The sequence below is a fragment of the Oryx dammah genome, unplaced genomic scaffold, assembly GCF_014754425.2.
Source record: "Oryx dammah isolate SB20612 unplaced genomic scaffold, SCBI_Odam_1.1 HiC_scaffold_18, whole genome shotgun sequence".
Lineage (NCBI taxonomy): Eukaryota > Metazoa > Chordata > Mammalia > Artiodactyla > Bovidae > Oryx > Oryx dammah.
Window position 1 is genome coordinate 43,210,964 of NW_024070202.1, and position 13,294 is coordinate 43,224,257.

Consider the following 13,294-nt stretch of genomic DNA (forward strand, 5'->3'; position numbering starts at 1 on the left):
CTTGCAAAAATAACTTCAAAAATCAGTTGACAGAAGCATTCTGCAGTGAGACCTTGAGTCTTATTTTCTGCTAGGAAGTATAATTTTAAAACAGAATGTTTTCTATGTTACATTTACTAACTTTGCTTTATATTTACAGAATTTCTATTTTACTAACTGTAGCCATATGACTGTGATTCTTGCCATGGCAAGACCATCTTATGATAATTTTTGGTACTAATTTTCAGTCATTTACTATCCCATATGTAACATGTTGAACATGTCTTGAAGTTTGAATTTAGAATCCTTTGATGATTTATTTGTTTCTGTTAATACAAATTTAAATCTCTGATGTGATAAAAATAGTTATTTACTTATAATCTGTCGTGTTTTCTAGCACGGTTAAGTGTGCATGGACCTAGAACTCTGTTCTCTCCATTTAATGTCGGAGTCATTTTGTGCAGGTACCATTAGGATGCCAAGTATCAAAACTCCTCACTCCATTTATAAAACTGTAAAAAACAAGTGATTAGACTGTCAGCCTCTCAAATTTTGCCATTATTCTTTCCAACACAAGCTCTCTGGGGATCTCAATGATAGACTGTGTTGTATGCATGCCCTGAAGTGTCTGTAGGCAGTCATCTCTCTTCCACTAAATAATTATCCAAAATGAATTCTTTCTGGGTACCGAAATGGGAATAAAAGCACTGAGAATATAGGGGAGAAATGGGGGTCAAGACCTTAATCTGTGAGGTATCTTGATGACAAGAATATTACCTTTCAAAAGTCCATCTCCACTTGGGTGCTGTGTGGAATGATAAATGGTTATTTAGTGTAAAATCTACACGTTATTATCATACACCCAAGGGACTGAACCCACAGAGCCAACATCTGCGTCTACTACTTAAAAAGACAAATGAACTAAACAACAAATCATATGTTTCTATCATGGAAACTGATCTTGTTTAAAGGGAAAAAATGTTGGAAACAAGTAAAAAGATTTCAAAGTATCTCAGTACTTTCCCATTTCACATTTTGTCATACCCCAAATTAGTTTTTAGTGTCTTTCCTACTTCTCATCATAACTTATAAGCAGTTCTTATTAGAACTTATAAGCAAAAAGAATATGGTGCATCTCAGAAAATACTACTCTGTTACCTATTGCCCTTCAACAAAGACTATAGATACAAAAAAAGATAAAAGAACAGTTTATAATTTTGTATTCCTTTTTTTCCCCTGGCCTCACCATTAAAATCAGTATCTGGGGCCGGGGGAGGGGAGTGGAACCGGAGAAGGATCAGAAGAAAGACAAAATGCTATTTAGAAAATTTAGACTTTTTTAAAACATTATTTGTTCTAACAAGCTAGAGAAAGCAAAGGAGTAATTCTGTGAGGTCTTCAAGTATAATATACAAAATTCATTTGAAAAGCTCTTTTCATCTCTTCTGGATGGCTTAGGAAGGGTCTGTCTAAAAGTGGGTAATGGATTAGATTTTCCAAGTATTTTCTAGGAAGGTTAATTCATAGCACTGTAATCTGTTTCCTTCTCTCTCCACTTGCAAGAAATTAAGTATAACAGTGTTCAGTGTAAATGGTCATTTATTAAATATTTTTATCATTAAACAGATTATTGACATTATAGCCTATTCTTTTTATTCATATTTCTGGGAAGCTTTCTTCATATTTTTTAGAATATGTATTTGTTTTGGGCTGTGCTGGGTCTCCGTTGCTTCATGGGCTTTTCTTTGGTTCTGGTGCATGGAGACTACTCTCTGGTTCTGGTACACGTGCTTCTCATTGCAGTGATTTCTCCTGTTGTGGAGCACAGACTCTGGGGCATGCAGGCCTTACTAGTTGTGGCACATGGGCTCAGTAGGTGCAGCTCCCAGGCTCTAGAGCACAGGCTTAGGATTGTGGCCCACAGGCATATTTTCTCCACAACATGTGGGACCCTCCCAGGTCAGGGATTAAACCCATGTCTCCTCTGTTGGCAGGCAGATTCTTCATGACTGAGCCACCGGGGAAGCTCATTTCATATTTATAATGTAAGAAATGACTATATTCACCCTGTTTCGCTCTTTCATAACTATGTCGTTGTTTAGTCGCTAAGTCATGTGTGATTCTTTTGCGATCCAATGGACTGCAGCCTACCAAGCTCCTCTGTCCAGGGGATTTTCCAGACAAGATTACTAGAGTAGGTTGGCATTTCCTTCTTCAGGGAGTGTTCCTGACCCAGAGATTGAACTTGGAGAAGAAAATGGTAACCCACGCTAGTATTTTTGCCTGGGAAATACCATGGATAGAGGAGCCTGGCAGACTGCAGTTCATGGAGCTGCAAAAGATTCAGACACGACTGAGCAACTAAACAACAGAACAAAGTGACTGAAACCACAGCTTCTGCATTGGTAGATGGAGTCTTTACACTGAGCCATCAGGGAAGCCATCTGATTATCTATACCTCTATGAAAAAAAAAAACAAAAACATTCTTTGAAGTATTCTTTTAAAAGCTGACTTATAAATCAAGTTTCTCAATAACTGCCTCTTTTATTTTTCAAACATTGATTCAAAATTAAACTTTGTTAATTTATAGATTATCCTAATTATGATAGAATTATATGAACAATGATATGTATCATTTCCATTTTGTCATCATATTTAACAACTAAGATAGTGAAACTGTTAAATTAACATGAAACTGCTAATGAATACATCATTCATAACAAATACAGTCAGTAAAAAGTGGGCTGGAAAGCCTATAATCCCTACCCCATGCCCCTAAAACACACACACACACACACACACACACAGACACACACACACACACTCACACTCAATTTTAGAAGAAAGGAGGGGAAAAAATGACCTAAAATGTCCCTGCTTCATGATTTTGATAGCAATCACTGATTTCTCTTTTTAAAGTGATATTTTTCTGTTCATTGGTTGTGACTTTGAGTGAAGTCCTAGAGGACTGTGTCAGTTCTGGGCAGGTTGCAAATTACTCTCTACTTTTATTTATTTATTTTTCTCTCTCAAGAGAGAGAGGCAATATAGTATTTTGAAAAGAAATGTGGTTCTTCAATCAAATGGATATAGTTCTTCCACTTGCTTCATGTATAATATTGGAAATAGTTTAATTTTTTTAGAGCCTCTATTTTCCTTTAACTGCAGAGGCATGATAACTTCATTCTAATCCCTATCAGATACAAGAGCTCAGAAGTAAAATGCCCTTTCAATGTCCAGCTCACCAAATTGCTATGATGGTAATCATAGCACGGGTTATTACAGTTGATTTTGTGGCTGTGGTCATCTTACAGCCCCACAGTTCCACTTCAGCTAAATTTCACTTTAAGGATATGAAGAGCTAGCCAGATTAGGGGACACAGGATTCAAAGTCACTTTATCTTGCTGTGATCTGTGCTGCTAAACATACACCATGTTTTATGGTATTCTGAGATTTTAGACTCACTAAATGCTGGCACTGTGCATACAGGTACTTCATGCTTAATGGGACAGTTTATCCAAATTATATTTTAAAATAGTTTTGATGTTTATCTGTTTTCTGAAAACATGCTGATGTGTTACCTACATGGCACATTTATCCTTAGTATATTGGTTTGTATATACTTAAACACCAGGATTATTTCGGTAATTAAGCTACGTGACCATTTGGCTGAACTTCAGCTTCTTTTAGGAATTTCTGGTTTCTTTGTTCCGTGTATTTGGTTTAAGCAATAGCCTATTTTCTAGGAATTACATTTCTCAAATATAGTAACTACACGCATTATTTCTATGCCTCTTTTAAATTGCTATTATTATTGCTAATAAAGATATCTTAATGTCTGTCTTAATATTTTATATTCTTTTGCATCTAAAATTTAAAGTATTAATTTCATAAACCAAATTGTAGGAAAAAAAATACTGCTATATGATTTATAATCACATCACATGTATGTCGATAGATGTAATTATTTAGGAATATAAATTCAACATGATCTGTTAATAACTATTTTTAGCCTGAGCTATGTGAGCTATATGACTGAACACACACATGCATTTATTTCTAATTAGTAAAAGGTTCTTTTTCTACCTCACAGAGATTTAAGCCATAAAAGACAAATTGGAAAAAAGTCACTGAAGTGTGATTCATTTTTCTTAGTACTTGTTGTTGTTATTCAGTCATTCAGTCATGTCCAGCTCCTTGAGATCGCATGGGCTGCAGCATGCCAGGCTTCCCTGTCCTTCACTATCTCCCTGAATTTACTCAGCTCATGTCCATTGAGTCAATGATGCCATCCAACCATTTCATCCTCTGTCTTCCCCTTCTCCTCCTGCCTTCAGTCTTTCTGAGCATCAGGGTCTTTTCTAATCAGTCAGCTTTTCACATCACATAGCCAGATTATTAGAGCTTTAGCTTCAGCATCCGTCCTTTAAATGAATATTCAGGAGCGGTTTCCTTTAGGATGGACTGGTTGGATCTCCTTGCAGTCCAAGGGACTCTCAAGAGTCTTCTTCAACACCCCAGTTCAAAAGCATCAGTTCTTCCACACCCAGTCTTCTTTGCATTCCAACTCTCACATCCATACATAACTATTGGAAAACCATAGCTTTGACTGGATGGACCTTTGTTAGTAATGTAATGTCTCTGCTTTTGAATATACTGTCTAGGTTTGTCATGGCTTTTCTTCCAAGAAGCAAACATCTTTTAGTTTCATGGCTGCAGTCACCATCTGCAGTGATTTGGGAGCCCCAAAAAATAAAGTCTGTCACTATTTCCATTGTTTCCCCATCTATTTGCCATGAAGTGATGGGACTGAATGCTATGATCTTAGTTTTCTGAACGTTGAGTTTTAAGCCAATTTTTTCACTCTCTTTTTTCACATTCATCAAAAGACTCTTTAGTTCCTCTTTTTTTATGCCATAAGAGTGGTGTCATCTGCATATCTGAGGTTATTGATATTTCTCCTGGATCTTGATTCCACTGTGCTTCATCCAGCCCGGTATTTCTAGTGATGTACTCTGCATATGAATTAAATAAGCAGGGTGACAATTTATAGCCTTGACATACTCTTTTCCCAATTTTGAACCAGTCCATTGTTCCATGTCTGATTCTAACTGTTGCTTCTTCACCTATATACAGGTTTCGCAGGATGTGGGTAAGGTGGTCTGGTATTCCCATCTCTAAGAATCTTCCACAGTTTGTTGTGATCCACACAGTCAAAGGCTTTAGCTTAGTCAATGAAACAGAAGTAGATGTTTTTCTGGAATTCTGTTGCTTTTTCTATGATCCAACGGATGTTGGCAATTTGATCTCTAGTTTCTGTGCGTTTTCTAAATCTAGCTTGTGCACCTGGATGTTCTCAGTTCACGTACTGTTGAAGTCTAGCTTGAAGAGTTTTGAGCATTATCTTGCTAGCTTGTCAAATGAGCACAATTGTGTGATAGTCTGAACATTTTTTGGCATTGCCCTTCTTTGGGATTGGAATGAAAACTGACCTTTTCCAGTCCTGTGGCCGCTGCTGAGTTTTCCAAATGTGCTGGCATATTGAGTACAGCACTCTAACAGCAACATCTTTTAGGATTTGAAGTAGCTCAGCTGGAATTCCATCACCTCCACTAGCTTTATTCATAATGATGCCTCCTAAGGCCAACTTGACTACACACTACAGGATGTCTGGTGCTAGGTGAATAACCACACCATTGTGTTTTATCTACATTACCTTTTTCATACAGTTCTGTGTATTCTTAGCATCGCTTCTTAATCTCTTCTATTTCTGTTATGTCCTAACTTATTTCTGTCCTTTATCGAGCCCATCTTTGAATGAAATGTTCCCTTGGTATCTCTAATTTTCTTGAAGAGATCTCTAATTTTTCCCTTTCTACTATTTTCTCTATTTCTTTGCATTGTTCACTTAAGAATGCTTCTTATCTCTCCTTGCTATTCTTGGGAACTCTGCATTAAGTTGGGTATATTTTTTTCTTCTCCTTTTCCTCTCACTTCTTTCCTCAGCTATTTGTAAGGCCTCCTCAGACAACCATCTTGCCTTGTTGCATTTCTTTTTCTTGGGGATGATTTTGGTCACTGCCTCCTGTACAGTGTTACGAACCTCTGTCCACTGTTCTTCAGGCACTCTGTCGGATCTAATCCCTTGAATCTGTCACTTCCACTGTATAATCATAAGAGATTTGATTTAGGTCAACCCCTGAATGGCCTAGTGGCTTTCCCTACTTTCTTCAATTTAAGTCTGAATTTTGCGATAAGGAGTTCATGATCTGAGTCACAGTCAGCTCCAGGTCTTGTTTTTACTGACTATACAGAGCTTCTCCATCTTTGGCTGCAAAGGATACAATCAGTTTGATTTTAGTATTGACCATCTGGTGATATCCATGTGTAGAATCATCTCTTGTGTTTTTCAAAGAGGGTGTTTGCTATCTTGGCAAGGCTCTGTTAGCTTTACCCTGCTTTATTTTGTACCCCAAGGCCAAACTTGCTTGTTATTCCATTTATCTCTTGACTTACTACTTGTGCATTCCACTCCGTTATGATGAAAAGGGCATCTTTTTTTGATGTTAGTTCTAGAAGGTCTTGTGCGTCTGCAAAGAACCGCTCAGCTTCAGCTTTTTTGGCACTAGTGGTTGGGCATAAACTTGAATTACTGTGGTGTTGAATGGTTTTCCTTGCAAAGGAACCAAGATCATTGTCATTTCTGAGATTGCACCTAAGTACTGCATTTTGGACTCTTTTTTTTTTTTTTGACTATGAGGGCTACTCTATTTCTTCTAAGGGATTCTTGTCCACAGTAGTAGATATAATGGTCATCTGAATTACATTCTCCCATTCCTGTCGATTTTAGTTCACTGATTCCTAAAATGTCAATTTTCACTCTTTTTTTCCCCTCAATGTTCACTCTTGCCATCTCTTCTTTGACCACCAATTTACCTTGATTAATGGACCTAACATTCAAGGTACCTATGCAATATTGTTCTTTACAGTATCAGACTTTACTTACACCACTAAATCCACAACTAGGCATCGTATCTACTTTGGCTCAGCCTCTTCATTCTCCCTGGAGCTACTTCTCCACTCTTCCCCAGTAGTGTATTAGACACCTAGTGACCTGGGGGGCTCATCTTTCAGTGGTTTTTCAGACAGTAAAGAATTCCTGGTCAGGATGATCCCCTGGAGAAGAGAATGACTACCCACTCCAGTATTCTTTCCTAGAGAATTCCATGGACAGAAATGCTTGGTGGGGGCTGCACTCCGTGGGATCACAAAACGTTCATCACAATTGAGCAACACTTTTACTTAAGTTCAGTTCAATCACTTAGTCATGTCCGACTCTTTGTGACCCCATGGACTGCAGCACGCCAGGCTTCCCTGTCCCTCACCAATTCCTGGAGCCTACTTAAACCCACTTTTCTTAGTACTGTATATATTTAGAAGCATTAAAAAATCAGAACGCTGCTTAAAATTATACTACTTATTGGAACATGCAGGACTATTTACTAATTTACATTATATTTATTACTTAAGAAGTTAAGTGTTATGATTCTATTGGAAACACAGCAATATACTAAGAACTATGCTAGGTCTTTTGGGTGCTGTAATACAGTAATAGTTCATAGACTTCTAGGAACAACTAACAGGTTTTGTTTGCTCAGAATTTGGTGAGTGCATTCAAAGGTCTAATTCATTTGAAATGCTCTAAATCAAATTAGAAAGCAACCTTTAGCAAAATATGTAACATCCACTTTGCAGACTTCTGTTTTAAAGTTCTACATGTTTAAGAACCACTTTACATGATCACTTTTTTCTGGTGTTGTTCTTACAACTGTGAATATCTGTGAAAATGAGCAACAGTGTCAGTGGCATGGCTGGCCTCCAGAACCATCACTCACTTCATGCCAGCCTGACATTTACACTGCCATTAAAACGGGCAGTTTCACAGTTTATGAAGCTCTTCCTCATACATCCTTACTTCATTGTCACAACAACCCAGTTGGGCACATGTAGTGAAGGTTTGTAATTTCTGCCTGTCCAGCACCTCAAGGCCCTTCCTGTCCCAGGGAGAACCCTGATATACGATGGATGAAAATAGGGCTCTAGACTGCCCCCTGACATCTAAGAATGGGGGGAGCTCCTCAGCAGCTCAAGGGCTCTCTTGTGCCTGTGATTCAGCCAATGAGATGACCTTTCCTGGAAGTTTCCCTGGAAATGAATAAAATCAGAGCTCCTGAGAAGAGTTTGAGTTCATCCCCACCAGGGCAGCTGCCACTGAGGGTTGTGCCTGAGGTACTGGGATCTGCTAGACTTCAGAGTCCAGGGCCAGCACACAAAGCCTGGGTGTCCAGACAGAACTTCTTTGTTTCTGCCCATTTTCCTCAAGATTTTCCAGTCTCTTCTCTCAAGTAGCCATCTCATATCTTTCATCCTTATCACTTTTAATTTAACTAGAGTATGTTTTAGTTGTTTGCAGTTCACAATACAGATGATTTTAATAAGTATTGCCATTCCCAATATATAGATGAAGAGAGTGAGCCTTACTGAGTTACTTGAATTATAGTTACATAGAAACTACACATCTAGACCCCATCACTTCTACTTAAGAATTATTTCTTTCACACCACACTGTCTTCCCAGTCACCTTCAGTGGCCTCTGCAGGTGGTGAGATGGGTTTTCCTCTCTGTGTCTCCTTGTTTGAGTGCTTAATCCTATTTCCTGTTTTAATGCTTATCTGCTTACTGTCAAATGTGCCTAGACCCTTGAGCATCTGGAAGACAAGGACTGCATTTTAGTCATCATTTTCTCTCAGAAATATACTGAAGCATTTGGGTTCATAGTCAATGCTAAATAAAGACTCCAGTGAATGAGTGAGCAAAGATGTGCAAAACTATTCAATTAATTGAAAACACAATAATGGGTTTAAAGTTGATGCTGAAAGTATAACACTGATCTTTTTAAAAAATACCATTATTTTTTTTGCCAATCAAAAAATTAAACTATTTTTTAGAAAGTGATTTGCCTTGAATACATATGGATATTCACATAGTAAGCTCCTATGCCATGCCTACTATTTGCCAGTCTCTTGTTACAGAGATACACAGGAATTAGTCTCCTCTTTAACAAGTTTCACAGGCTGATGAGAGAAACAAATGATTCTGTAGCTGAGATCATGGAACTGTGGGAAAAAGAGCTGTGGTAATCTGAAGAACGATTAAAGCAGCAGGCCCACTGTCAGCAGTCATGGGAACGACTAAAATGGCAGGGAGATACAGCTCTGGGCAGGATGCTGTGCACATCAAAGACAACAGCCAGAGCCCTTTGAAAGCTGGAGAAAAGCACAGTGTGTTTGCGCCTTTGCAGAATGTTGTAGGATTTGCTTTTAAAAAAAAAGTTTCCTATACTCTTATTCAGATATAATTATTCTTTTAAAAATTATAATAAAAACTTATCAAAATTTTTTATTAATTTCAAATTGCTGTGTGCCATATCAATAAATAAGACATTATTTTATTTGGCACTAAGGTGAAATAAAGATAGATCTATATCTTTCCTTAAGCATAAAGCCCAATACAAAAAGAAGAAACAAATTCATGTATTAAAAATGTAAAAGGCTATAAAATGACATATTTGTATGTATATAAAATATATATATATAATATGTATACAAACTAGGATCCACATTTGTTAATAAAATTTCCATTCTTTACAAATTATGCACATCAGTAGGAGAAATGCTTAACTTCATAATGCTTTGTATTGTTTGCAGACAATTACTACGGTACCCCAAAGCCTCCAGCAGAACCAGCACCATTATTATTAAATGTAACAGACCAGATACTTCCTGGAGCCACTCCAAGTGCTGAAGGAAAACGGAAGAGGAATAAATCAGTGAGTAACATGGAGAAAGCAAGCATAGAGCCTCCTGAGGAGGAAGAGGAAGAGAGGCCTGTGGTCAATGGAAATGGAGTAGTAGTAACACCAGGTTAGTCACTGACATTTGTCATAGGTTCAGCAGTTCTTCTGGAAATAGATGAATATATATTATATCTGTTCAAATATATATAGTTTGTTATATATATTTTTTTCACATTTATTTTCAGATGTATATGTATGCATGTATGTGTGTGTGTGTATATATATATATGTGTGTGTGTATATATATATATATATAATGTTTATAGTTATATTCCAGGAGAGGATTATGATATCAAATGGGAAGGATATGATTCTTGTGTCTGAATTTATTAGTTTAAATTTTGGTGTATCTCGCAGTTTATTCAACTTCCTCTATTTCTGGTTTTACTCATACAATTTTAGTGGCAATATAGTGAGTAGTTTGGGGCTTCCCTGATAGCTCAGTTGGTAAAGAATCCACCTGCAGTGCAGGAGACCTGGGTTCAATTGCTGGGTTGGGAAGATCCTCTGGAGAAGGGAAAGGCTACCCACTCCAGTATTCTGGCGTGGAGAATTCCACGGACTGGGTCCCAAAGAGTTGGACATGACTGAGAGACTTTCACTTTCAGTGAGTGGCTTAAATCTTAGAAGGTTTTATAAGTCATGAATACAACTGTGTTACATTGTGAAATTTTTTTTGTTAATTGGTATTAGATATTAATTAGATATAGTTATCCTTAGAAACCTTACTATACTTTCAGCTCTGTGAATAGAGGTTGTGTCGTGTGATTCAGTTAACAACGTCAGTGAATACAGTCCACAGAATAACTGTAATTACAAAATGCCCATGTATTTATCCTTCCACCCTTATCACACAATCCGGCAATTTGGAGAAAGCATCTTCACAATTGATATCATGAAGGCAATTACCTTGAACAAGGGAAAGATATTATCCCTTTAATTTATCCTCTGTCATATCCCTATATAAAAAATATTAGACAGATATAAAGTGTGTTTGCACAAGGTATGCATTTGCAATTTTCTTATGCTTATTGCTAATATAGTACAAAAATGTATTTATAATATGGACTTTTCATCATCTTATTCATAATAACCAAAACTAAACTATAACATTCTCTTTGCTTGTAATCTTGGAAAAAGTTTCTAAAGTTTTGTTTTACTTATTTATTTGTTAATAATGGCATATCATTATTTTAATGGGCATTGAAAATCTGAGCTGTGTTAAAACCATTGAAAACAATGTTAATACATGTATCTTGCAAACATTATTCTTAAGATATTTCCTACAACTACTTTGATGTCTATACTTTTACTTTATCACTGTACTACTTCTATAGCAACATATTATTTGAATTTTCATGCCCAGTTATTTTTTATCAAAGAAAAGTTTCATAAGACTATTTTTAGCTTCATTTTCCATAATACCTGTATAAATGTTCTTCATTAAATATAAGGAGACCAAACATTCAATATGTGTCAATCAAGGTATAAAACCTTAGAAAATGGTTTCATTTTGGTTAATATATGAGGATAGCTTCCTCTATTAATATATTGGTTAAAAATTATTCTCTGACCCTAGCAATCGTTGATTTCTGGGTACAAATGCTAAGAATCACTTTAGGTACATAATGTAATTTATTTACTGTAAAGTGACCTGATAATTTTCAAGCACTTAGATACCATCTCTTTTTTTTTTTTTTTTAATTTATTTATTTATTTTTAATTTTTACTTTACAATTCTGTATTGGTTTTGGCATAGATTGACATGAATCCACCACAGGTGTACATGCGTTCCCAAACATGAACCCCCCTCCCACCCCCCTCCCCACAACATCTCTCTGGGTCATCCCCGCGCGTCAGCCCCAAGCGTGTCATATCCTGCATCAGACATAGACTGGCATTTCGATTCTTACATGTTATTATACATGTTTCAATGCCATTCTCTCAAATCCTCACACCCTCTCCCTCTCCCTCTGAGTCCAAAAGTCCGCTATACACAATCTGTGTCTTTTTTACTGTCCTGCATACAGGGTCATCATTGCCATCTTCCTAAATTCCATATATATGTGTTAGTATACTGTATTGGTGTTTTTCTTTCTGGCTCACTTCACTCTGTATAATCGGCTCCAGTTTCATCCATCTCATCAGAACTGATTCAAATGTATTCTTTTTAATGGCTGAGTAATACTCCATTGTGTATATGTACCACAGCTTTCTTATCCATTCATCTACTGATGGACATCTAGGTTGTTTCCATGTCCTGGCTATTATAAACAGTGCTGCGATGAACATTGGGGTACATGTGTTTCTTTCAATTCTGGTTTCCTCTGTGTGTATGCCCAACAGTGGGATTGCTGGGTCATAAGGCATTTCTATTTGCAATTTTTTAAGGAATCTCCACTGTTCTCCAGAGTGGCTGTACTAGTTTGCATTCCCACCAACAGTGTAGGAGGGTTCCCTTCTCTCCCCACCCTCTCCAGCATTTATTGCTTGCAGATTTTTGGATCGCAGACATTCTGACTGGTGTGAAGTGGTACCTCATTGTGGTTTTGATTTGCATTTCTCTAATAATGAGTGATGTTGAGCATCTTTTCATGTGTTTGTTAGCCATCCGTATGTCTTCTTTGGAGAAATGTCTATTTAGTTCTTTGGCCCATTTTTTGATTGGGTCGTTTATTTTTCTGGAATTGAGCTGCAGGAGTTGCTTGTATATTTTTGAGATTAGTTGTTTGTCAGTTGCTTCATTTGCTATTATTTTCTCCCATTCGGAAGGCTGTCTTTTCACTTTGCTTATGTTTTCCTTTGTTGTGCAGAAGCTTTTAATTTTAATTAGATCCCATTTGTTTATTTTTGCTTTTATTTCCAGAATTCTGGGAGGTGGATCGTAGAGGATCCTGCTGTGGTTTATGTCAGAGAGTGTTTTGCCTATGTTCTCCTCTAACAGTTTTATAGTTTCTGGTCTTACATTTAGATCTTTAATCCAGAGAGTCCCAAATAGGATAAACCCAAGGCGAAACACCCCAAGACACATATTAATCAAATTAACAAAGATCAAACACAAAGAACAACTATTAAAAGCAGCAAGGGAAAAACAACAAATAACACACAAGGGGATTCCCATAAGGATAACAGCTGATCTCTCAATAGAAACTCTTCAGGCCAGGAGGGAATGGCAAGACATACTTAAAGTGATGAAAGAAAATAACCTACAGCCCAGATTACTATACCCAGCAAGGATCTCATTCAAATACGAAGGAGAAATCAAAAGCTTTACAGACAAGCAAAAGCTGAGAGAATTCAGCACCACCAAACCAGCTCTCCAACAAATTCTAAAGGATATTCTCTAGACAGGAAACACAAAAAGGGAGTATAAACCCGAACCCAAAATAATAAAACA

At 37.0% G+C, this 13,294-nt stretch overlaps 1 protein-coding gene across 1 annotated transcript in view; it reads left to right on the forward strand.

Annotated features, from left to right (window-relative positions):
- Positions 1 to 13,294, forward strand: part of MAGI2 (membrane associated guanylate kinase, WW and PDZ domain containing 2) — a 1,493,747-nt gene that overhangs the window by 942,991 nt on the left and 537,462 nt on the right. The window contains exon 4 of the mRNA XM_040260742.1: positions 9,749 to 9,964. Within this exon, the coding sequence (XP_040116676.1) occupies positions 9,749 to 9,964 (216 nt within the window). The remainder of the gene's footprint in view (positions 1 to 9,748; positions 9,965 to 13,294) is intronic.